A 27,928-nucleotide genomic window follows, 5' to 3' on the forward strand; every position below is an offset into this window, starting at 1 on the left:
AGAGTGTACTGCTGGAGGACTGAGGAGGACAAGCGTTATCAGACACCAGGAGGAAGGTCCTGTGGTGAGGATAAAGAAGGTGTTTGGAGGAGGCCATGGGGAAGTAGCTCAGGGAGTTGTAACTGTCATGCAGCTGTTACAGAAGACACTATAGACAGCTGCAATCCACAGGGCCCTGGGCTGGAACCTGGAGTAGAGGGCGGGCCCGGGTTCCCCCCAAACCTCCCAACTCCTGATCAGACACAGGAGGAGCTGACCCAGACTGTGGGTTCCACAAAAGGGGAAGATCATTGAGGTGAACAAATCTGCCAATAAGCGCAGGACCCACCGAGGAAGAACTTTGTCACACTATTTAATCCTCACATCATCACTATGAGGTAGGTAAGTATTATCACAATATTGCAGATGGTGAAACCAAAGTAGAAAGGTTTAGCAAGTTACCAAAGGCCGGGAAGGAAGTCATTGATAGAGCTGATCATTTCCTAGATCCTATCCTATGTTTGGAAGACGTGTGTTCTACTGGTCTGATCATTTCACAAAAGTAAAATTTTCTGCTAGCAAAGTCCTTACGAGAACTGAAAACTCTAAATATCTTAAACAATCATGTTTTGTAGTGTCATTCAGGAAACAGTACTGAATTGAATGGCAGTTCAAACAGTTCTGTTTTAATTCAAGAATTACAAATGAAATGCAAATCTGTAAACCAAATATGACAAAAATCTATTGTATTTCATAAACTCCGAGGGGAAAAAAAAAGACAGCTTTTTTAATGGGTCATAGTGGCAAAAACCACCCATGGGCACATTTTTGATTTAGCAACCTCTGTACAACTATTGTGTTTAATTTATGGCAGCCAAGCCATGAAACTGGTGAACCAATGACATAGTGCACCACAACTACAGTCTGGTGCATCAAAATAAAATAAAAGCCAGGCAAAGCTCAGTTCACAAAGCAAACACTCTCTAACAGAGTAGACAGAGAGAGGAACACAGGAAGAGCAAGATGTTGTGACAATTTATGGTAATTGTGAAGAGCTCTGTAAAATAATCATGTTAACCAGAACACTGGTCTTCCTGCCTCATCAAAATTTCCCTAATAGTCTGTCAAGCAGCCTTGAGCCAAAGGTACCAGTAACAGAGAAAGTAGATTCAAAAAATCAACCACTAAATGGCTTACATAGTAAAACATTCCTAAAAATAATGGAGAAGACTGCTGCACTCTCACACTTTGGGCATACATTTGAATTAAAGGAACAATCTGGAATCACTTCAGCAGAACACTGAGAAGACAACCAGTATGTCCCCAAAGCTAGTTCCCTGCGGATCCACATTTGTACCTTTTCCAGGACTTGAACCTTCAGCATATGACGCAAGACAGAGGTAAATTGTAACAAGAGTTTATAAGTGACAGACAAAAGCGCTGAGATAATTTTTCTTAAAAATTATTAGCATGATTAAAATTATAAGCTTATGCTTTTACTCCTTGCTTTAGACTGACTGTTGGGTACCCTTTCATGCCTGGCAGAAAAACAGAGTTAATGTCTTAATAAAGCTTCAATTGAGGATTGACAATTTTTTGAATGCTTAGTTCTTGATAAAACACTTGTATCTTAGTGATGACTGAACATTTAATAAAGCTATTATTTCTCAGGGATAAAACCATCACTTTTGCAGTGTTAACTGTCCTGTTAGTTTCTGTGAGAGCACGTTATTTGTAAACTTAGGCTGGGATTTTTGAAACAGTGAAAGGGAATTAGGTGCCTAATTCCCATTGAAATCCAGGAGGAGTTGGGTGAAAACTCCCTTACATTATTTTGAAAATTCCAAATATTATTAAATATAATAAGTGGCAAAAGTTCCCTGGGTGAACCCTAAATCAATTGTATCATCTTTATGCTATATTGCCTAATACTATCCTTTGTTTAATGGAGTTCCTAATCTGATATATTGTTTGTTCTTAAACAATTATACCCCTCCTGTTTATGAAACATTATAATATCAATTCTCTGCATATTTTTAAATCACTTCACAATTTTATACTTTCATAAATTAAGTGCATTGAAGTCATTGAATCCACTGTGAAAGAGGTTGCTTTACAACTGAACAAAGAGATGATCTTTGTGTTACAGCATCAGTTCTTTTCTTTGTGAAGCCTTTAGATTGCAATGACTGCAGCATAGATGGGTTCTAACCACCTCATTGATGTCACCAGTCAATAATTCCATCTAATGAAAGAGAAGTAATGCTAACAAATTTCTATTACAGAAAATATTGGTTATAAGCCAGAAAAAATACTGTATCATAAGCATCATTATAAGAAGATAAGTAGACTATGTTAATGTCTTTTTTTTATGTTGGATATTTGCAATAAAAAAAGTCTCTTCCTAAAATATACAATAATAAAGCACGTACATATGTAATTGATGATCAACAAAGCTTTAATGAAGTCCTTTCTGGGAAAAAAAAACAAAAAACAAGTTGTAGAATCAAAAAGTTTGGCTATCTGGCATTATTAAAATATAAATAAAGCTAATGGTACTGATAGGTTTTAGAATTATCTGCAGCCTGCTAAGCACTCATTTTCATTTATTTCATAGAAATAGTTAGGCAGTTTTTTTATTAATATGAACATCTGCATTCTCCTTTCTCTGGATAGTCTCCATGGGCTGCCAGCTCTCCTGAATTCCTATTTCCCTTAGATATTTTCTCCATGGAACCTTATCTTCCATTTTTCTGAGTTTGTAAAAGTCTGTTTTTTAGAACTTCATTGTCCTTATTCTGCTGCTGTCACTCCTTCCTTTCCTTAGAATAATAAAATCTATCATTTCATGATCACTTTCAACCAAATTGCCTTCCACCTTCAGATTTGCTTCTAATTCTTCCCTGTTGGTCAGAAACAAGTATAAAATGGCTTGCACCTGGTTATATATTCCACTTTCTGAAAAAATAAGTTCACTCCCCCAATACAATGTGTTTCAGTATGACCAAAGAACAAAGAATGGAGTTCAACATCCTGTAAGTGTGACCTACCCTTAAGAGCGGTGACTCTGAAAAAGACTCAGGAGTCATGGTGGAGAGTCAGTTGAATATGAATTCCCAGTGTGACAGTGTCCAAAAAGGCTACTGCAACCCTAGGATGTACTTAACAGGGGAATATAGAGTAGTAATAGGGAAGCTATGTTACCTCTGTATTTGACATTGGTGATCACTACTGGAGTATTGTGTCTAGAACTGGTGTCCACAATTCAAGAACAATATTGATAAACTGGAGAGGGTTCAGATCAAAGCACAGAAATGATTAAAGGATTGGAAAATGTGCGTTACAGGGAGCGAGTCAAGGAGCTCACTATTTAACTTATCATACAGAAGGTTAAGGGGTGACTTGATTACAGTCTAAGTACCTTCATAAGGAACAGAAATTTGAAAATAGAGGGCTGTTTCGTCTAGAAAACTAGAAACAAGGTATACATTTTTAACAGTGGAAATAATTAATCACTGTAAAAGTTTACCAAGGGTTGTGGTGTATCCTTCATTACTGGCACAGGGCTGCCCAGAGGATTCAGGGGGCCTGGGGCAAAGCAATTTTGGGGGGCCCTTCCATAAAAAAAAGTTGCAATACCATAGAATAGTATATTCTTGTGGGGCTCCTGCCAGGCCCGGGACCTGAGGCAAATTGCCCCAGTTGGACCCTCCCCACCCCCGGGCAGCCCTGCACTCGCAATCTATATTTTAACTCAAAGATTGTTTTTTCCTTCCTAAAAGATATGTTCAAGCTCAATCATGGTTATTGGACATGAAGCAAGAATGAATACAGGGAAGTCATATGGCCTGTATTATGCAGGAACTGAGACTAGATTATCACAATGGTCCATTCTGGACTTAATCTATGACTCTGGACATTAAATGGAAGTGGAATGAAAGCCAATAAACAAATTCAAGAAGAGAAGAAAAATAGGCATTTTAATAGGTTGATACTTGAGAACAAAATAGTGTTTGTTAAGGCATGGACTGAGTATCAACAGTGGGGCTCGTAGAGGGAAGAGTCTGATTTTTAGAGATAGTGTTAAGGAAGTAACTACAGGATATATTGACAGCCCAGATCACAAGGAGAGGTGAGGGCGAAAGAGAGAGTGGAAAGAAAGAGCCAGAGACAACAATAAACGGATGGGTTTTGGTGAGAAGGAGGGTGGTAGAATTGTCAGTGAAAAGAGTGCCTAGGAGGAAGGTAATATATTCAGTTTTTAACACAGTTAGAGTTGGTGACAAGACAGCAAGAAAGATGGAGAGAAGTGAAGATACTGATTTGACTTACTGTGAAAGATCAAGGGTGCAGAAATAGATTTGTGAATTGTCCAGGTAGACATGCAATAGTAGAGACCATGGGGGTGAATGAGTTCATCCAGCACCTGAAGGTAGAAACACACAACAGGTCAAGAATAAAGTGATGTGGGATTCTAAGAGAGTGGCATAGACGCCTCCAAAAGGGAATGATGAAGGAACAGTTGGCAAAGGAAGAGGAAAATCAGGACAGCACCTCGTAACAGAAGCCTGAATTTCAAGAAAGGGAAGGAGGAGGGAGTGTCAAAGACAAAGATATATAAATGGACAAGGGGCATTGGGGAAGGAAGGGAAGTCATGAGAACATGAATCATTTGCTCAAGGATTTTTTTTTTACAGAAGGAAGACTAACTAGAAAGGCATTTGGTGAAGAGGCAGATTGGGCCAAAAGTAAGTTTTCAAGATGAAAGAAATTAGTATCTATTTAAAAATATTAGCAGGGAAGGATCTAGAAGAGACAAACTGAGCTTGGAAAGGGGCGGAAGGAAAAAAAGGAGATGGTGTGATGGGGCTAAAAGAACAAGTTTTGGGAGGAGACTGGAGTAGGAGAAGTGACATCTTAGATGGGAATAGTAGGAGATGGAAAAAGTGAGGAGGAATGATTTCCTATTGAAGACTATTAATTTTATTTCTGAAGAAATTTGGAAGATCTGGGGTAGAAAGACGGAAGTGGAGGACAGACACAAGGCAGGTCAAATGTAGCATTGTTATTGGGAGTTAGAAATATGGGAGAGCATGAGGAAAGAAGTATAATTTTTGGCAAAGGACAACAACATTAAGAAAAAAAATGTGTAATAAAGGAAGTCCATGATACCATGAGATTTCATAGAGACTGTACAGGAATGCAGGTGTGAGGAAAGAAGGAAGGTTGAATGTTAGATGGGAAAACAGAGTGTGAGAGGAGAAAAAGTGATGAGCAGAAGGTGGAGTTTCAGACACAGTATGAAACCAACTGGAACGCTGAAGGATAATGAGGGTAAGACGGACCCAAGTGCTTCACTGAAATTTGAGGTTAATAGATTGTGTGTCACAGAAAATGGAAAAGCTGGGGTTCAGGCTTCAGTGGCACAAAGGTACTACAAATATGGTTTAAAGAGCTGGGAGGGTGAGGGGGAATCCCCAGATAGGGTAGAGTCAGTTTAACTAGCTCTATGGCACCTCACTTCTACATAGCAATGTACTGAGGGTTTGTTCGGGGGAATGAGAGAGAGTGTGGGGCCACAGCACTCAGCTCTTTAGTGATCTCCTGACTAGTAACATCTCTGGGGGTCCATTATGACCTGGAACAAATTACAACAGCCTTGTGACTGCTCTAGCTTTCTCCAGAGGTTGTAACAGTCAGACTCAGGATTGGGGTTGGGGCAGGATGGAAATGTGGTGAAAGACTTTTAGATCTTCCCATGAACATCAAAACACCAGCAGATAGCTAAATTCAATCCGCATCTGACGGGCAGCAGGGGTTAGGAATAAACTGAGGGTATGTCTACACTATGAAAATATGTTGTTCTGTAGAATAGCATGAGTGGAAATTAAACAGGTTTTAAATTAAGATCTGATGTTTACTTTTGCTTTATTGTCCTTAATGTTTCCTCTCATTATAGAAGGAAACATTTTGTTGAAATGGTGACTCAGAACTTTTCTTATGTCTGTGGATTATATGGAAGATGTTACACAGCTGTTCCTGAATGACCTAACTATATTGCATGTACTGTACTGACCTTAGAAATCGATTTGATACAGTCGATTGTGTGTGTCTCCACTAAGCGCATTAAGTTGCTGGAGCGTGTCTTCAGTACCAAGGCTAGGAGTGTTGCACTGTGGGTAGCTATCCCACAGTTCCCACAGTCTCCATCACCCATTGGAATTCTGGGTTGGGCTCCTAATGCCTGATGGGGCAAAAAACATTGTCGCGGGTGGTTCTGGGTACATGTTGTCAGGCCCCCTTCCTTCCCTCTCTCCCTCCCTCCATGAAAGCAATGGCAAACAAACACTCATTTCTCACCTTTTTTCCTGGGTTACCCATGCAGACGACATACCACGGCAAGCATGGAGCTCGCTCAGCTCACTGTCACCATATGTCTCCTGGGTGCTGCTGGCAGATGCGATACTGCATTTCTACACAGCAGCATCGCCTTGTCTTGCCTTGCCGGCGGCAGATGGTGCAGCATGACTGTTAACCCTCGTCGTCGTCTCGTGGGTGCTCTTGGCTGACCTTGGTGAGGTTGGTCGGGGGCACCTGGGCAGACACAGGTGCCTGGACATGAATGGAAGTGACTCCAGGTCATTCTTTCCTTTAAGTTTTGTCTAATGGAAATTCAGTCCTGCCTGGAATATCATGCGAGCTGGAGGTTTTTGCCTCAGGCTGCTCTCCCAGCTGACAGCATCACGTGATTGCACCTACCCCAGCCTACTCCTTTCTCCCATGTCTCATGAAGACTGGTCAGTAGTAAGGAGCAGTTCAGCTATAGGCTGAGCAAGTGCAGAATGGTGGTAGAATGTGCAAGTGGATGTTTAAAAGGTCTCTGGCGCTGTTTGCTGACTCAGCTGTTTGTGATTAGAAGAGCACAGCAAGGTGCACTGCGCATCACAGAAGCTTTGAAAACCAGTTTCATGACTGGCCAGGCTTCAGTGTGACAGTTGTGTGTGTTTCTCCTTGATGAAAACCTGCCCCTTTTGTTGATTTTAATTCCCTGCAAGCTAACCCTGTAAGCCATGTCATCAGTCACCCCTCCCTCCGTGAGAGCAACGCGAGACAATCGTTTCACACCTTTTTTCTATTCAGACACCATACCACGACAAGCATGGAGCCCGCGGCAGTTATTAGCACTGTAAACACCACACGTATTATCCTGCAGTATATGCAGCACCGAAAACTTCAACAGCAGGCGAGGAGGCGATGGCAGCACAGTGACAAGAGTGATGAGGACATAGACACAGACTTCTCTCAAAGCACGGGCGTTGGCAATTTGAACATCATGGTAGTAATGGGGCAGGTTCATGCCATGGAATGCTGATTCTGGGCTTGGGAAACAAGCACAGACTGGTGAGACCGCATAGTGTTGTGGGTCTTGGATGATTCGCAGTGGCTGCGAAACTTTTGCATGCATAAGGGCACTTTCATGGAACTTTGACTTGCTTTCCCCTGCCCTGAAGCGCAAGAATACCAAGATGAGAGCAGCCCTCACAGTTCACAAGTGAGTGGCGATAGCCCCCTGGAGGCTTGCAATGCCAGACAGCTACCAGTTAGTCAGGAATCAATTTGGAGTGAGCTGATCTACTGTGAGGGCGGCTGTGATCCAAGTAGCCAACACGATCACTGAGCTGCTGCTATCAAGGCTAGTGACTCTGGGAAATGTGCAGGCCATAACGGATGGCTTTTCTGACATGGGATTCCCTAACTGTGGTGGGGCAACAGATGGAATCCACATCCCTATTTTGGGACCTGAGCACCAAGGCAGCCAGTACATAAACAGAAAGGAGTACTTTAGGCATCTCTAGTACTTCCACAGCACCTGCTTGTGTTGCCTTTTCACAGCAGGAGGACAACTTTCTCCTGAACAGATAAATAAATATTTGCTAACTTAGTGCAGAAAAATAGTTTGAACCAAGGTACCAAGAAATCCAGGTCAATGCAGAGTTAAAAATATAGTGTGTTGGGGAGAGAGGGAAATGAAGTGTAAAATGAGATGGAGAGCTCAGGCGTTTTAATGAAGCCTTTCACCACGAGGACTCTGGTTCACATCTAGCCCATGGGGAGAATGACTAACATTTGTTACCAGAGAATTGTTCTTTGATGTGAAATAAGTATGGTTTGAGTCCCTTCACCTAGATCACAAAAAACCAATTACCATACCTGCTAGCTGTCACCCTTTGTAGTTTTAGCAGAGAGGCCAAGGACTGAATGGGCATAAACAGATGACACAAAGATGAATCTAGTCTAGGCTTTTTTTTCTGTCTAGATTCAGATACTTGAGATGGGCTGTGTGGTGGATTTACACAGAAGCTGCCCGTGTTGTACATATTATATAAATAAATCGAAGGATTTCTGTCTCTAAGATCAACAGCAAGGCTGTTTTCACATGTAATAAATGCACTTTCAAAAGAAAAAAGCTGCTGGAGTCATTTAAAGCAATATTTCTTAATAGTTTGGCAAAAAAGTATTTGGCAATACATGCTAATTGTTCCTTCCCTGTGTAGTTTAAATATAATATTTAGTTTACAAAGAAAATTCTGTCTTGGGATAGGATATATAATTAATTGGCAATGTATGTGTCAACATTCGTCATCGTACAATTTAAAATAGGCAATAATTTACTATTCCAAAATGTATATTTTCAATAAAAAAGTTTACTTTATTTACAGTGCGACAAATAAGTCTACTCAGAGTTTTCATTCTTCTACAGTATGTAGAATTGGTTTGTTAAAGAAATTTCAATTTTAATTAATTTCTTAAAAAGTGCTGGGAACAAGATTTACAGACTATAGGGCCTGTTCCTGCACTATTGGACCAATGAGAGGTTCGGCATTTACTTGTTCAACAGGCACAGAATCAATAAAGACCATAGAAACTTTTTTTTTTAAATCCAGAGCATGAAGGATTCTGAGTATGTACCCAAGATATTATGGAATTGAAACCAGTGTTATTATTTGATTGGAAAAAATGCGTGATTACTCGATAACATTCTGCCTCACAGAAGAAATTAAACCAGCTTTTAAAATGCATGGGAAATGGAGAGAATTCTTTTCTGCACAGAAATGTTGGAAGATAAATAATTAATATTTCATATCTTACCATGTCATTTTAGTGCAGCGCTATCCTGTACCTGTGTATGGTTCTTAAAGGCAGTTTTATATAACTAACTAAGCTCAGTTAGTTGCAAGAAGATTTATGACACTGTCTCATTAATTATTTGTTGTAACATCTCTTTGAACTGTATAAAATCCTCAAATAAATAAATAAATACATAAACAAAAACAAACCCCTAGCTTTATAAGCTAGTGAAGGCTGCCATGGTTTTGCCAACCTGGCACATGCACATTTAATTAGGAAGAGAGAGAATTGGTCTTTTTATAGGACAAATGGGGCCAGCATTTTCTCAGTGTAGCAGATGCAAAAATTTTTTGGTGCAATCTGCTAAAACCTGCTCAGAATCTTTATTGCTGCCATTTGGGTTTCTTCCACTAAGGAAGAAGCATTGAGGAGCCTTATTCTCTCTCTACCACCTGCTGGGACACATTAATGGTGTTGCTATGCACAAGGGTTATTCATGGTTAATTGGCTACTATTCTGTCCTTGGCTGACAGCTCATTTCAGTGGAAATGGCCAAGCAAGGAAGGGAATGAATGCTTCGCTCTCTTCTACAGTGGCAGTGTGGAATCAGCCAGAATTTCTCTTGGTGTCACCTATTGTAGTTGACCCTTCTGCACACCCACCAGCAAAAGGTTAATCATTTAAAATATAAACCAAGGCCCTGGATCCTGTGTATCCAAAATGTAAGTGAAATTAGAATGGATGCAGGTGTGGGATCTTGCTAATGCAGATCAACAAATTTTTTTAAACTAAAATAAAAAAACAAAAACAAAACAAAAAACACTCCTACACATTTGCATCTTCTAAATCAGGAGTAGGCAACCTATGGCACATGTGCCAAAGGCGGCATGCGAGCTGATTTTCAGTGGCACTCAAACTGCCTGGTCCTGCCCACCAGTACAGGGGGGCTCTGCATTTTAATTTAATTTTAAATGAAACTTCTTAAATATTTAAAAAACCTTATTTACTTTACGTACAACAACAGTTTAGTTACATATTATTGACTTATAGAAAGAGACCTTCTAAAAATTCTAAAAATGTTAAAATGTATTACTGGCACGTGAAACCTTAAATCGGAGTGAATAAATCAAGACTCGGCACACCACTTCTGAAAGGTTGCCAACCTCTGTTCTAAGTATTAAGATGTCAGAACATGTCTACATTACAGGATAGATTAAATCCAAATCAGAATGTCAAACTTATTAAACTGTAGTAGCAATTTTGTAATTTAGAAAAAACTGGGGGGAGGGATAGCTTAGTGGTTTGAGCATTAGCCTACTAAATCCAGCATTGTGAGTTCAATCCTTGAGGGGGCCACTTAGGGATCTGGGGCAAAAACCAGTACTTGGTCCTGCTAGTGGAGGCTGGACTCAATGACCTGTCAAGGTCCCTTCCAGTTTTGGGAGATAAGCAGTATTATAATAATTGGAGATATCCTGTTAGCCACAGCAGACAATTCATACTACTTACATGGTTTTACAGTGCATGAAACATTTCAAAGGAGAATTATAGCAGTAAGGTCAGTAGAGTACAAGCAATATAGTTAGGTCATTCAGGAACAGCTCTGCAACATCTTCCTTATAATCCACAGACATAAGAAAAATTCTGAGTCACCATTTCAACAAAATGTTTCCTTCTATAATGAGAGGAAACATTAAGGACAATAAAGCAAAAGTAAACATCAGATCTCAATTTAAAACCTGTTTAATTTCTACTCATGCTATTCTACAGAACAACATATTTTTATATAGCATACTTAAGACACATCCTACCGTTTTGGCAGCCAAACATGCAGATACAGGTAACCCAGATGCTGTATAATATTCAGATCACCCACAGTTCTGAAGGGCTCTTGAATATTTTACTTGACTTTGTTTTATTAATAGAAAACTAATACAAATCACTGTATACATAAGATTCTTCTAGCCCTATATTAGTTTTAGTTCAGCTGCATTTAGTGGAGCTTACATTTGGTGAAGCATGAGGTCTTATTTCAAACAAGTCGTTTAGTTTGATGGCATATTGGGTAGCTGACAGATGCAAGAAATGGTTAATATTTTGATACAGACCACCTCCAAAAGCTGCCAGAGGATCTGTAGTGGGGCCTGTGCTCTGAAGTTCCCCTTGATCAGTCTCCAAGGCTGGATGACTAAGCTGAGGAGCTGGCAGCCACAAGGAGGGCAGCAGCATTTCATCTTTACAATGAATGGGTGCAGGCAGGCCCAGATCTGAGCACACTCCCATCATTTTGGGACTGCTCTCACTCAGCATGAGCAGGAACTCTGTCTGTTCTGTGAGATGCCTAAGTTCTGTGCAGCCAGAGTCCCAACGATGTCCTGCTTAGGAAGTGGAAGCAGCTGATGTGGGCATTTCCTTTACTGCAATGTCAGTAGTAGGCAACAATTGATCTTGCCATTGTGTTTTCCTCTTCCCTGTCTCTCCCTAGAACACATGGAAATGTGGTGGGCACTGGGTTCCCAAGAGGTCAGCTAGTCAAGGTGTGAAGTTTCACACCAGAATTTTGGGCAGCTGGACCAAAGAAAGAAAGTTTGAAGTTGTGGACCTAATGTTGTTATACTGTGTAAGCAGACAGGCCAGAATGTTTCCTACTAAGTTCCATTTTTATGCCTTGTACCCCGTGAGAAAAGGGGAGGAAGGGAGACAAAGGAAAAACATGCAAATCCAACTATTAACATAGCTATATTATGTGTAAAACAGATGCACTGTAACATAACTATATATAAAAAGCTAGAAATAGGGACCATCAGAATTCTCTGCATTTACTTTATTAATGCTATGCAGAACTACTCAGGCTCCTGTGAGGCCACTTGACCCTCTGTGTCCACACATTTTCCTTTCCTTCAACACAAGAACAGTTTGGGCAGGGGAGTAGGACATGTCTGGACAAGGGGATCATATGGTCTCCTCAAATCCTCCATAGTTTAGAATGCCTCTCTCTCTCTATATGGCCAACTGTGCTTCCTCCCCTCCAGTGTCTTTGGGGATCTGCCAGGTGTGGACACTGCCCACAAAATGCTGGATGATATTTAGAATGGTTTGCTAAGCAGTCACACACACACACACGGTTACTCCCTGCTCCTGATGACAGAAGCTTTTTGATTGAGAAAGCATGCAAAGTCGATCCTCCTTTCCCTTTGTCACCATAAAACAGGCTCAAACAGAGAACAAGAAAACTATATCATGCAATCCAACTAGACAGACAAGTAAAAGAAGCAGTGAGATGCAAAAAGGAATCCTTCAAAAAGTGGAAGTTAAATCCTATTGAGGAAAATAGAAAGGAGCATAAACTCTGGCAAGTGAAGTGTGAAAAAAAAAAAGAAAACTCAAGGATGATAAGGCCATTGTGGAGAAACTAAATGAATTATTTGCATTAGTCTTTATGGTTGAAGATGTGAGGGCGATGTCCAAACCTGATCCATGAATCTGAGGGCTTGTCCCAGATTGAGGTGTCATTAGAAGAGGCTTTGAAACAAATTGATTAACTAACCAATAATAAGACACCAGGACCAGATGATATTCACCCAAGAGTTCTGAAAGAACTCAAATGTGTAATTGTAGAACTACAGACTGTGGCATGTAACCTATCATTAAATCAGCTTCTGTACCTGATGACTGGAGGATAGCTAATGTGACACCAATTTTTAAAAAAGGCTCCAGAGGTGATCCTGGCAATTACAGGCCAGTAAGCCTAACTTCAGTACTGGGCAAACTGGTTGAAACTATATTAAAGGACAAAATTCAGACACATACACGAACATAATTTGTTGAGGATGAGTCAACATATGGCTTTTGTAAAGGGATATCATGCCTCATCAATCTATTAGAATTCTTTGAGAGGGTCAACAAGCATGTGGACAAGGGTGATTCAGTGGTTATAGCATACTCTTTCCCAAGGTCCCTCACCAAAGGCTCTTAAGCAAAGTAAACTGTCATGAGATAAGAAGGAAGGTCTGCTCATGGATCAGTAACTAGTTCAAGGATAGGAAACAAAGGGTAGGAATAAATAGTCAGTTTTCAGAATGTAGAGAAGTAAATAGTGGTGTCCTCCAGGTGTTTCTACTGGGAGCAGTACTGTTCAACATATTCATAAAATGATCTGGAAAAAGGGGTAAACAGTGAGGTGTCAAAATTTGCAGATGATACAAAACTACTCAAGATAGTTAAGTTCAAAGCAAACCGTGAAGAGTTACAAAGGGATCTCACTAAACTGGGTGACCGGGCAACAAAATAGCAGATGAAATTCAATGTTGATAAATGCAAAGTAATGCACATTGGAAAATATAATCCCAACTATACCTATATGATGGGCTTTAAATTAGCTGTTACTAGCCAAGAAAGAGATCTTGGAGTCATTGTGGAGAGTTCTCTGAAAACATCCACTCAATGTTCAGCGACAGTCAAAAAAGGGAACAGAATGTTGGAAATCATTAGGAAAGGGATAGATAATAAGATGGAAAATATATTGTCTTTATCTAAATCCATGGTACACTTCATCTTTAAGAAGAAATATTGGAATTGGAAAAGGTACAGAAAAGGGCAACAAAATGATTTGGGGTATGGAACAGTTTCCCTATGAGGAGAAATAAATTAGACTGGGACTTTTCAGATAGGAAAACAGATGACTATGGGGGATATGATAGAAGTCTATAAAATCATGAATAGTGCAGATAAAGGAAATAAGGAAATGTTATTTACTCCTTCTCCTTTACTCCTTCTCTAGGAGTCACCAAGTGAAATTAATAGGCAGCAGGTTTAAAACAAACGAAAGGACTTCACATAACACACAGTCAAACTGTAGAACTTTTTACCAGATTACCTTGTGAAGGCCAAGACTATAACAGGGTTCAAAAAACAACAAGATAAGTTCATGGAGGATAGGATATTAGCCAAGATGAGCAGGGGATGGTGTCCCTAGCCTCTGTTTGCTAGAAGCTGGGAATGGGTGACAGGGGATGGATCACTTGATGACTACCTGTTCCATTCATTCTCTCAGAAGCACCTGGCATTGGCCAGTCAGAAGACAGGATACTGGGCTAGATATATCTTTGGTCTGAGCCAGTATAGGCATTCTTATGACATTTTAAATATTAGTCACAACATTTTTGCAATCCTAACAGTAAAGAAAATGTCAAGTAAAACCACTTAACAGTTTACAAAAGGTTCCAATACCAAATAAGCTTCATATTTTTTTAAAAAGGTTAAATGATTAAAAACAAGGGGATATTTTGTCCATATCTCCTGAACAGGAGAGGCTACTCTCATATGTGCACAAAATAAAGTGTATAGGCTCTCCTTTCATAGGTGCAGCTGAAGTAAAATTTAAAAGAATATAATTGATCTCCATCCTGACTTCAGTTGTAGAATCGATCCCAAGGTCAGGAAATGGTAATTGGGCTACAACCATTCACATTCAGACTCTCACTGTGCATGTTTAGAGAATTATTGTGATGTTATTAATTATGAAAGGATCACTTTAACCCAAAGCTTTTGCTATGAACAGAGGAGAGAGAATTTATAGATTTCCTGTTCTGACAAGGTAAAGTGCAATTGTACCAGCAGAATGCCATTCTAAATAGTTATGGACAGGTGGTTTATGGACATTTTCATTAGCAGATTTCAGGTGACTCCAATTACACAGCTGGAATTTCTACTGCAGACAGATTGGCAATACAGATTTATAGTCAATTGAAGGAACCGTGAAGTGCAGAGTACCTTTAAGTGGGTACTTTTCCGCTATACTTTTCTTAGCCTCATGTTAAATAGGCAGCTTCAATTACATTCTGAATCAGTTAGTAGAGTGCAATGTATACTTGTACTTCGGTTGCACTTAAAAAGCTTCTACTCTTTTGAAGGATTCTACTAACTGGAGAGCTATAGTGTGGTGTCCTGAGAAAGGCAAGAACTTAATTTGTTTATGTGGGAAGAGTGTCAGAGTGCCTAGAGATGTAGTGGAATCTCCATCAGTGGAGATTTTTAAGAGCAGGTTAGACAAACACCTGTCAGGCATGGTCTAGATAATACTTAGTCCTGCCATGAGTGCAGGGGACTTGGCTAGATGACCTCTCAAGGTCCCTTCCTGTCCTATGATTCTATAATCACGTATCTGGGAAAATAGGAGATTGGATCAAAAGTCATACTAAGTAAGACTTGTTCTTGAATTTACAAAGCCAGGGTTTCCATGGAGCATTTGAGATCTGTGACATAGATAGCAATAGGAGAGATTAATTGAATGGCATCTTAATTGGCTCTTTTTTTTTTACATACTTTATATGCCTGTAAAACAGATTTAGGGTTTGGGGTGGATAATCAGCTAAACATGAGCTCCTAGTGCGATGCTATGACCAAAAGGGCAAATGAGATCCTTGGATGCATAAACAGGAGAATCTTAAGTAAGAGTCCAGAGGTTATTTTATCTCTGTATTTGGCATGGGTGCAACTGCTGCTGGAATACTGTGTCCAGTTCTGATGTCCACAACCCAAGGAGGAGGTTGAAATATTGAAGAGGGTTCAGAGAAGAGCCACGAAAATGAATAGGAAACATGCCTTTTAGTTATTGAGCCCCTTGATTCTATCTATTTAGATTAATAAATAGAAAGTGGGGGTAGCTTGAATGGTCTGTAAGTACCTACATCTGGAACAAGTATTTGATAATGGGCTCTTCAGTCTAGCAGAGAAAGGTATAACATGAGCCAATGGCTGGAAGCTGAAGACATCCCAGTCTGAATTTGTCTAATTTTTAAATCAAGATTAGTTGTTTTTCTAAAAGATATGCTTTGGGAAAGTCCTGCTACCTGTGTTATACAGGAGGTTAGACTGGAGGATCACAATGGTCCCTTCTGGCCTTGGAATTAATCCATCTCTAACAAAAAGAAATAGCACTGTACTATCTCCTTAGATTACTTTCTGATAAGGAGAGCAAAGAACTATGATTTCTCTCTCACTTTCTATCAAGAACAGAAAAAGCGAGAGATTAAAAATTGGCTGGTATTATTTACTTGTGAGTATAGTACAGAAAAGATACATTCCAGAGGTCAGTAGGTTTACAAGTTGTGTGTACATATTATGTTATCATCATTTGATCTGAATACATTCATTTTTGATAAAGTCACACCACCAGGCACAAACAAGTCTTAGAAAAATGTTTTACTGCTATATAAATGCACAAGACTTACAAAAAATGCACCATATGAGCCTCACTCATTCATTTAAAACTCCCTTAGAAACTATACTTAATAATCTGAGCCTATTAACATCTACAGTAAACTCCATTATGCACTATGGAGAAGACAAGAATATTAAGTAAGTGATTTGATTCTCATTTTAAAAAGACAAACAGCTATAAAATGAATAGCAATGACTCCTGTAATAATCAGACTTCTTATGCTAAGCAGTTTCAGTCTGACAGTGCTTGAATGGAAGATTTCTAGGGAAAAGCCAGGTGCTAAAAAGTTTTGTTGGTGATTTAGAAGGTGCTATACTTCCTTTGATAGTGTAGAAGCAATATGCCAGCATGAATTGCAAGACTGGGTCATTGTGTTCTCTGATGTGCTCTTCCAGAAAAGTATGTCTTTTTTATCACGGGTATTTACCATCTGACTAAGTTAACTAGAGCAGATACTACTAGGCAAGAAAGAGTAAACTCAGGAGAGACTGCAGTGATTGTAAGAGGCATGCACTAAAGCTGTAGATTCTCTCTCTAATATTAAGCATTTCAGTATTGTAGATGGTTGCTCCCATTCCTTACCTCCAACCATTCATTCTCCAATTGTACTTCTCAGAGTTAAAATGATATATTAAGCACTAACATGTAATATTGGTATCTCTTAATATGAAATAAGAGGAATGCCACACAAATTTAAGCAGACAGTTCTCTCCTCAAATTCTGAAGAGACAAGAAATGCAGAGCTAAGGATGAAACTCCACCCTAATGTTTCTGCCCTAAATGACACAAATGGGTTTCTCTCCAAACCATTCATTCGGTCTTAAAATTATTTTATATAAACTAGTTAATGCCAGACCAAAGGCTCTCTCTGTGGAAGTCTGTGCTACTGTTCTTTCTGCTGTAGGCTTAAGTCAAAGTTAACAAAGAGTATTAGATGCATTGTATATGTATAATATCTCAATCTATCTATCTAGCTATTAAATTTAATTACAGCTTCTGCAAATGTAGAATTCACTTGTAGTTTTCACTTCAGTTAAAAAAAAGAGAGAGTTGAATGTACAAGTGAGCTGCATTTGTAATCCATTTTGCCATGGAAACCATCACACTGTGGAATCCCAATCTGCTTGTGAGCAGTGGTTGCTAAGGAAAGGGAAGGAGAATTAGGCAGCTGCTGACAGGCTATCAGAGAGACTCAATGCCAGTTGATAGGAAAGTGATTAGCCTCCATATTCTCTTTTTCATTATGATATCACTGCTTACTTTTAGCATGTATTATTTCATGGTAAGTGACTACGGTAATTTTCTTTCCAAAAAGATGTGAGATTAGTTTAAACCATGTCAAGAGATCAGTAACACAGTGTTCCTTTTTAAATGGAAGTACCTCATCTAATAGCTCATATTGCTTTATTTACTTACCTGAAAAAAAACTCACTGAAGATTGTATATTTTGCATAACAGCAACCAAGTGATAAATGTCTCCTGTTAAAAATGTAACAGCAGTAATGAAGATAAGCACTTTTTTATTAAAAAGCAATGTAATCTCTCGTGAGTCCCCCAGCTAAGCAACTGGCATGTTTTTCCCAGGGTTACTAAAAAGGTGGCACCATCAGAATGCTGAGGCCTATACAGATAACACTGTTGTTCATAGTCTTACCTGGGGAGACCATTTGCAGCACTGAGAGACAAGGTTAAAGACCCTTCAAGATGCAGTTCTTAGGAGCAGCCCCACAACATGTAACTAGTTGTGACCCAGGTATCCAGTTTAGGGTATGTATGGTGCAGCCTCATGAAACTAGTAATTGACAAGGCACAGACCCTAATACCATGCCCAATTCCCTGGAAGAAGAGGCAAATGAGGTATTTTATCAGCCTGGCAATTTATTACTGGAGGTTTAGCCTCAGTTTTACCTCAGTCTCAGCCTGCCTTAAAGACCTAATTAAAGGTTAACCACCCAAGGAAGATCTGGTGGGACTGGAACAGGGAGGAAGCTTTCAATGAACTGAAAGCACAATTATGCTGGGCACCTGTGCTCTTCGGCCCTGATTTTTCTTGTGAATTCATACTGCACAGAGATGCCTCAGATGTCTGCGTAAGTGCCATGCTGTCAGAAGACGCTGAAGAGCAACACCACCCAATTATATACTTGACTAGGAAGGTATTCCTTAGAGAAAAGGCCTACTCAATTACTGAAAAGGAGGCACTAGGCCTACTCAATTCCTGAAAAGGAGGCACTCTCTCAGGTATTACCTGCTAGGTAGCCCCTTCTCCTTGATCACAGATCATGCTCCCCTCTACTGGCTCCATACCATGAAAGACGTGAATCCATGTGTAATGCGATGGTACCTGGTGCTACAACCCCATAGTTTCAGAGTGCAACACCAGACAGGAAAGGACTGTGTTAATGCCAATTTTTTTTCCCCATGGAAAATCAGAGATGGAGATTATCTATCCCAAGACAGCAGGGGTGAGGTTGTGAGGGGCAATTTCCTCGGTCTCAGAGAGGCAGCAGTATATGAGCCCTCCTGGGCTCAGCCAGCACTAATGAGATACATCTGTGAGACGTGATCTGCCTGGAGGGAGGAAGCTTAAAAAGGGAAAGCCTTCCACAGGAAGTGGGGGTGACCAGGGAGAAAACTGTTATTCCTGAGAGACCACTGGCCATGTGGACAGACCAGCAAGAGGAAAACAAGCAGGGTGAACAAAAGGAGGGGCTGGAGGCAGACCTTACCCCTGATTAAGGACAGTATACCTGCAGAGAAGCCAAACCCCAAAGGAGAGACTGAAAAACTGCCTAAGAGACTGATCACCTTTGCCTTTTTCTTTTACTCTGATTCTCCCTCTCCCAGGGGAAGGAGAGGGAAAAAGGCCTTTTTTAAAAAATCCTTTATGTGCCACAAACAGAGGAAGGACTCTGTAAGCAGCTGAAATTATGGTTTAGAGAGGACAGGGTGGGGATGAGGCACCCACTATAAGATAATTGAAAGATGTAAACACCGAGAAAGAAATGAGAAGGAATTATTGAAAGCAATAATAGTAAACAACAGTAATGGAATTAAACTAAGAAAAAGAGAAGTTTATATTAAATATTATGGATCCTGACAGAGATCTTTCAGACTGCAGAATAGTCTTTCAAGGGAAGTATTAAACTCTAGTGCTTATGATTTTAAAAGCACTAACAGACCAAACACTATGCTCAGTAGTGCAGGGAACAAATCCTGCATTTACAGAGGATAGATGAGATGACATAAGGTCTTTTTAGCATTTAACTTCCAATTATTCTAATCAATATGTTCCAAGTGTTTAAATGTGTGTTTTACTTAAAATTCTTAATATGTTCCTCTAATTTTATGCTAAGAAGAGATGTTAAGAGGAATCACATGAAAATGCTGATATTTTGTGGTGCAAGTGTACATATATATATCATTTAATAGATGGACTATTTAATTGAAATACTCTGTTTTCTGTTTCAGGGTACAAGTTGAATTTTATATGAATGAAAATACATTTAAAGAGAGACTGAAGCTATTTTTCATCAAAAATCAAAGATCAAGTAAGCAGTTTTGATTAATTTCTGTTACATGCATTTGTTAAATATAGGAGATGTAATTTTGGCCCCATTAGAGTCAATATCAGGAGTTCCACTGACTTCAATGGAGCCAAGATTTCATCCATAGGAGATTAGCAGATTCTGTTTTTAACAGAATTTCCATGATGAAGTCTCAAAACACATTAGCAATTTAGTATTGTTTTTTCTTTTTCATTTTGTTGGGGACAACTATTTATTGACTGGGTTTTATTTTTGCAATGTCTTCAGATGGACTAGTTTCCATGGATCTGACATGTCAGTGCATTTGGACGGGTCATCACGTAGCTTTCTGAAGGAGAAGAAAAATTCCAGAGGCATGTGGGCTTCCAACCTGTTTTATTTTATCAAATTCCTCTTAAATTAATTTCAAACTCTATCTGGGCTGCAAAAATAATTTAGAAAGGTGACCAGCTGAAAGAGCAACTTGGCTTCTAAGGCATTTCTGAACATGTGGACGTGTATTTCAGATACAAACAAATGTTAGTTGCCTTGTAATCTTTTTCTTCAGCCCTGATTCAGCTGGCTATCCACATTCACTAAAGCACATTAACTGCTTTGCTGAATGGGACCTAGATTATTTTTCACTCAGAATGTCACATTTAAAACTAACAGTGATCTTTTCCCTGCTTTTAAAATTAACTAACACCAAATGTGGACTGGGGAGAAATTCACCCCATGCAAAGAGCTTCCATCATGCTGTATCCATAACTAACTTATGGCCTCTATGAAAGCTCAAATTCAACCAGGAGATGGAGGGCCAATGCAAGATTCCCCCCACTACCTAGAGGGATTGCAGGTATGGTGACCCGATGTCCTGATTTTCAGTTTTTTTCTTATATAGGTGCCTATTACCCCCCACCCTGATTTTTCACACTTGCTGTCTGGTCACACTAATTGCAGAAGGAAGCTGTGGCCAGAAGAGCTATGTAAGATGCAGTCATACATCTTGTGGCAAGAGTCTCCAAACCAGACCTGCTTAGGCCATCACAGCCACAATGGGCAGGGGCTATGACATTTACCTTTACATTCATCCAGTCATTCCCAAATCCCATGCAACAGTCTGAATGAAATAAAATCTGATGTGTGTACCTTAACTGTGAGGAAGGCAACTGCACACCCTGGCCCCATGTGTTACCATTGTTGATGTCACTACCTTTTGCCCTCTATCCATATAGAGCCAGACTGCAGTGGCTTTATGCAGATGGGGGAATGGATTTTACCCTAAGTACAGCTCAGGTGGGTGCAGGGCTTGGTACAGATAAAAAAATATTTTCACCCTTGCATTATGCAGAGAAGGGGTAAGTGGACAGATTTTTAAAGAGAGACACAAGGTGGTTGAGGTAATAACTTTTTATTGGACTAACTTCTGTTGGTGAAAGAGAGAAGCGTTCAAGCTACACTGAGTAATTTTCCAAAACTTGAAGAGCTCAGAGAGTCACAGCAAAATACGAGGTGGAACAGATTGTTTAGCATAACAGACACATTTAAAATGAAGTGGTCCCTTAGAATATGTGTTAACGTCCTCATGCTAAACAATCTGTTCCACTTTATAATTAGCTGTGACATTCTGAGTACCTCTCTCAGACCTGGAGAAGAGCTCAATGTAACTCGAAAGCTTGTCTCTTTCATCAACAGAAGTTGGTCCAATAAAAAGATATTACCTCATCTACTTTGTCTCACTAATATCCTGGGACAACACTGCTACACCATCACTGCAAACAGATTTTTAAAAGCTTTCAGTGGTAGCTGTGTTAGTCTGTACCAGCAAAAAAAAAAATGAGGATTCCTTGTGGCACCTTAGAGATTAAAAATTTATTTGGGCATAAACTTTGTGGGCTAGAACCCCCTTCATCACATGTATGAAGTAAAAAATACAAGAGCAGGAATAAATACATGAAAGGATGGGGGTGCTTTACCAAATGTTAGGTCAGTCTAATGAGATAAATCAATTAACAGCAAGATACCAAGATTTTTAAAAGGTATTTAGGCAGGTAGTGATGCAGATAAGAACCTAGTGGGATTTTCAAAAGTAAGTAGGTACCTGTAGTGGGGTGCTTACCCTGCTCCTGCCCTGAAGGACTTAAAACAGCCCTGGGAGAGGTCTGTGGCAAGGGAAAGCAGCTAATAGGCTGATTGGGGAAGCAGCTACAGCTGGGCCACACTCCAATCAGGCCTCAGCTGGCCCTATACAAGAGGCTGGGAGCCAGGCACTCAGCACTCTCTTTTGCCTTTGGAGAGGGAGAGACTTGGCTGCTGGGGAGTGTACCCAGGTACCTGAGGTGGAGCAGGGCTGGGGGAAGGCTAGAGGAGCTGGGGAGCTCTGATCTGGAACCCTCCCCCCACAGGCTGCTGGCCTAGTCTAAGGCCAAATAGGTACTGGTGTTGCAGGGGGCAGCCCATGGGTAGGCAGATGCAGCAGGTCCAAACCTCCCTTGCCAGTGATGAGTGGCTTATATAGTGCAGTCTGTCCCAGGGAATGGGGGCTAGTTGGTGACTGGCAGTAGCCTTACACTGAGGCAAGGTGGGGATAGTGAGTAGGAAGACCCTGAGACTGAGGGGTTACTGCCAGAGGGGCAGCACCCCAGAGAAAAGGGTCCTGGGAGGGACACGGGCGGGGGGGCAGTGATAAGGCAGATCACTGGTCTGCAGAGGGCACTCCAGAAGCTGGATGAGCTAATTCCTGACAGAGACCAGCAGGAGGTGCCGCAGAGGTGAGTCCACACGCTTACACGACTGAATTCCATTGAAATCAAAACTGAAAATTATCAGTAAATGGAGCGAATTCAGAATGTGTGAACTCAGACTCCATATTAGGAATACCGTTGTGATTAGTGCAGCTCTGAAAAAGAGACCTAAAGACTTCAGACTTGGATGTCTAAATCCCTTTTTCCCACCCGCAAGCACCACATACCACTGTTTTCTCACACCCACCCATCCATGTTTCTAAACTCTTTTGTGCTCTTTATTTTTGGCCTTATGCTGTTTGCAACTATTCCCAATTTAGTAATTCCACATTCAAGTGAACCCCCAAACTCAATTCACTGCCATTTATATTTACTTTCCTTTGTTTTTTTGGTCAGTCAATTTCAAATCAATGTTACTTTGGTGACAGACAAACACATTTTGTTTCATTTTACATGTAAGATCTCATATGACACTGCATAAAATGCATATATATATAATATGAGAGAGAAAGAGACACACACACAGACACTAAACTATGGAGGATTTGAGAAGATCATATGGTCCCCTTGTCCAGACATGTCCTACTCCCTTGCCCAAACTGTTCTTGTGTTGAAGGAAGGGAAAATGTGTGGACGCAGAGGGTCAAGTGGCCTCACAGGAGCTTGAGTAGTTTTGCATAGCATTAATAAAGTAAATGCACTGCTATATCCAGTAAGTAATCAGATGACGAGCATGATTTAGGAATTACTTAAATATGTATGCTTAAAGATATGCGTGAGAATGTAATATGATTTGGTATCTCTCAAGTTCTGTTGAGATCTGCACACTTGAATGTACAAATTAAAATATCTAAATGATATTAGTAAAACTTGGTGACATGCTTTCATACTCTTACTCACACTCAATAGAGCTCTACTTGACTAAAGTGGGAATACTCATGGTGTAAATTACTATTCAACATGAGTAAGGCCCATCATTAGGTCAAAGTACAAAAACATTCTAACAAGAAGTATTGTATGAAAAATTCTTAAAGTACTTCAGAACAATCATGTTACCATGCAAAATAGACAGTAACTCTTCTGTATACCTTGAGTAAGTGAATAAAAATGGTATTTAACATATATGTAAGACTATATTTGCACTCAGATCAATCAAAACTGGACATTTCTGTATAGCAGAAATATTTTCTGAACCTACAGCCTTGAAGCAGTAATTTCAACATCCACATCTCAATCAATCTTCAGTGTTGCTTTTAAATCTGTGAAATCTTCTCAGCACACATTGAAGTCAGTGTAAGCTTCTCTAATGCACACAGCTCATGTCAAAACTATCTGCTTTTTTGCTTGTGTAGCAATGCTGCAGAAACATTCCTACATATTTGGTAGACATGGCATACTTACCAGTTATATACATAGCCTTTTGGGTACAGGCAAATGAACCTAGTTGGTATTCAATTCAATTCACAGATCAAGACAGTTTTCATTATCCTGACACTTACCAAATTTATGTTTCTGGCAGCTAATTGGAAGTTTACAAACTAGTTAAATTAAGCATCAGATTCCAGAAAATTGGGAATATAGTTATGAAAAAATAGACATGTTGAAAGACACTTGCATTAAGATTAGGGTTCCAGGAAATAGGGCTCACTTAGGGCAATAGAGAATGTTTCTTTGTTCCCTGTGTAAAGTGTATGTAGTCCTTTTTATATAAGAAGAGGTTATATATGTGTAACACAATCTCCTATACTCCCTTGATTGTATGTTAACTAGTCTCTGGGCATGTTGCAAAGAAGGAATTGCTTTGCCCGTACACTTATGATAATGATAGATTGCCATATTTAAAGTGTTACTGATAGGGGATTTATTGGATTATTTTAATCCTCCATTCCCTTCACCGCTCCGCACCCCCATTTCTTTGTTTCAGTTGTCCTGCTCGCAAGCTCCTGCTTGCATGTTTGATTACATTGTTGATGCCAATTCTCATGTTAATGCATCACTATATTTCCACATAATTAATATTGTTAGACACCTATGAACCTGGCTCTTCAATTGCTCCCGTAATCATTTATTTTCCTACTCACTAGAGCAGGAAGGAAATTTTATATATATATATTTGCAAAAATAAACACATTTGGATTGACTGAAACATTTTGTGAATTCGGGTTGATTTTGGCAAGTTGTTTTGGTTTGACAAAGTTATCAGTCCAGTGATATAGAAAACCACAAAAAGTACAAGAGTTAATATGATTAGCTAAACTCTCTTACCAAGACATGTGGGGGTCTGTTTTTATCCAAATCCTCCCCAACGAAACAGCCCTATGGCAGAAACACAGCAAACCCTAATCCCTTGTACTGATGTATTTTGATGGAGAAGACTAGTATCCTGCTACTCATTCTAACAGTTCTGGTGGCATATTTGCTGTCCCATTTGGTGTTTCAGGGAGCTGCCAAGGATGGCTTCTCTATTCCCCCCTACCCACCCCACCATGAGTTTTGGGTGGATTTCAGTGGGAACACAGAACACTCCTGTCATACACTACAGCAAGGATCATCACAGATGCAGATTTCTGAACGGCCCAGAGCGCACACAAAATATATCTTTTCCCTCTGAGTAGCTGCTACTAATTTTTAAGACTTCATGGAGTAGGTTTAGCTAGTTCTGGTTCCCTGATTAATTATGTATGTTTTATGTGACCAATAAATATAGTTCTAAATTTTAAGCATTTCTACACAATACTCAGTTACCCTAATCCAAATAATATACAGTACACATGGCATGATGTGTCAACCATTTCAGAGTTGCCCCAATTTGTCAAATATTTCTGTAAATTGACAAAAATAAGATCATAATATTTCACACAGCTTCAAAATTTAGTTATCAATATTTCCACATAGAAAATGCATGCAAGGTTTACAGTAAATACAGCAGAGTGTCAGCCAGCTACATAATGACAGAGAAGTGGTGACATGTTGCTGTGACTTGCTTGTACCTGGCAAGTTGAATCAGTATAAGATCACACCCTAAAAAAGTCTCAGAGAGAAAAAACAGATGACGCTTCAATTCAGTGGGGGGAAATGAAATACCCACATCCGGGAAGCTTATTAATGCTATGTTTTGAAGTAAGACCTGAAGCCACCTGCTCTGGAAGTGGCTACACTTAAAAACAGAAATGGGCAAGAGAGTTATGGGAAAGCTCACACCAAACCTGTCACAAGAGCCATACTCCAAACTAATTAACCCCCTACCTCAGAGCATGTCATTGGTATGGAAAAATGATGCGGATACAAATGAAAGATTTAAAGGAATACTTAAAGACAATGCTAAACGAATAAGGCCTGATCCTCAGCTGCAATAAATTGATATAACACCATTTAAGTTATTTTACCCCATTTAAAATCTGGCCCGAGGTCTCCAAAATGTCTGTGGAGCATTATAAATTCTGTCACGTTATCATTTGATCCTTCCAAACCTGCGTCACAAGCAATACCAACGCAGCACAATGTGGTCGTCTATACAAACACTTCTTCTCAATCTCAACACACATTTACTTGTGCCTTTCTTAGGTAACAACAACATTTTATACATTTATGTTGTTTAATGAAATAAATAGATTGTGGACCACAGTTATCAATTTTTTGTTTGTTTGTTTTAAGCCAAAGGGTGATACCATGGTTACAGAGACAATGAAATCATAATCACGTCACTCAAAACGATGAATAATTGGATGAAATAGTGGATGATTGATGTTGCTGAATATAAATGTCAGACACCAGTGTCAAAATAGCATAGATAAAGACATTTTGTGCAAACACGTGCTACTTGACAATCTGTTTAGGAATGGGGAAAAAAAAAGAACTGAAATCCAGTCAGACAAACCATACTGCGGTACTGACAGCATTTAAAATTAGAAATAAAAAAAAAGTTAACCAGCAAAGAGAAATTTAAGAATAGTAGATTTACAGTGATGTTTCAAGGAACGGAAAGAATGAAAACTAGTAACCCATTTCACATAGAGAAAAGAGATTAAAAATAATTCCACTAAGACATTTAGGACTAGAAAAATATGTTTTAACTAGAAACTCCTGGACATAGTGACACAAATCTGGGCCTAATCCTTTACTACCTGAACATTGGCTAGCCATTTAGACATGTGCAAAGAGTGTAAAACTGTACTCAATGAGAACAGTGTTTCACACCCACTTTAAACAGATGACCATCTTTTTCTTCTGTGTTTGTACAGTACTTAGCACAATGGGGTCCTGGTCCTTGACTAGAGGTCCTGGGTGCTATGATAATAAAAAAATATTAACAATGTGCTTGACTATTCAAAGTGCAAAGCATTGGAGAACCAGGCCCTCTGTTTAACTACGCCAGCAGTCAATAGCATCAACAAGAGGAGAGACTCAAATACCTAACTATACCAAATGAACTCTGGGATAAGCTTATCTAGGTAATATTTACCAAATTATAGACTATCACTCAAGTGTCTTGAAATAGATAAACTTCCAAGTACTGGAAGCAATACTTATTGGTCACACATACAACACTCTCACAAAACCTGATCTGTTGAAAGAGGAAGTCAGTCAGGCAAGAAACCAGTCAACCTTATACATGAAGAATTCCAAAACCATTAGTTTTAGAGTGGGTATTCAAACACTGTCACCCCACAATACACAAGAAAATAGTTAGACTAAACAATTATTAATGACTACTAGAAAAGGACAGAGGTCAGAGAAGTAGCATATTTTAGGTCTTGGAATGGAGAAACACTGGATTAAGCAAGTAGAGTTACCAGCTCAGGTGCTAGTAAAAAACAGCCCCCGACTCTGTGATCAGTTGCAAGCCAGGGAGAAGATTCACTTCCAGGAGGAGTACAAGCGGCATTGTTATCCCTTGTGGGATTGCCATAAGAGAATAAGTTCCACCTCAGGATCCATAGAAACTCTACAGGAAAACACTGCATAAGAGATACAATTTAAATCATCATATTTCTGAGAGTCTTAGCTGTGCTCTATCCCTTGCTGCAATAGCCATCTCCATGCTCCTTAGTGAAGTAGGAGATGACAAAGGGCTTGTGCCCTGGTGTGCTTCCTCCGTTTTGCATGCCAGTGAACCCTGCAGCCTGCGTTGTTCCAGAGACAGTGGAGCTGACAGCTCTGTATAGTGATTTCATGTTTTTTTCACCGACACATTTTCACTCTCTACCCCCAAAGATACCTGAAAGATACTGGAACAAAGGACAATAACTAGAGGGGGTGTGAGTGATTGCTGGACCCAGACTAGCAGGAGACTAGGCTGTAAAAGGAAGCTTACTGAAACTGGTGAG

The 27,928-nt window shown here is 39.7% G+C and overlaps 1 protein-coding gene across 4 annotated transcripts in view; it reads left to right on the forward strand.

Moving 5' to 3' along the window:
• Window positions 1–27,928, forward strand: part of KCNT2 (potassium sodium-activated channel subfamily T member 2) — a 289,822-nt gene that overhangs the window by 40,072 nt on the left and 221,822 nt on the right. For all 4 annotated transcript variants that reach the window (XM_075067853.1, XM_075067855.1, XM_075067854.1 and 1 more), the window contains exon 2: window positions 19,802–19,881. In XM_075067853.1, the coding sequence (XP_074923954.1) occupies window positions 19,802–19,881 (80 nt within the window). The remainder of the gene's footprint in view (window positions 1–19,801; window positions 19,882–27,928) is intronic.

This window comes from Chelonoidis abingdonii, chromosome 7, assembly GCF_003597395.2.
Source record: "Chelonoidis abingdonii isolate Lonesome George chromosome 7, CheloAbing_2.0, whole genome shotgun sequence".
Taxonomy (NCBI): domain Eukaryota; kingdom Metazoa; phylum Chordata; order Testudines; family Testudinidae; genus Chelonoidis; species Chelonoidis abingdonii.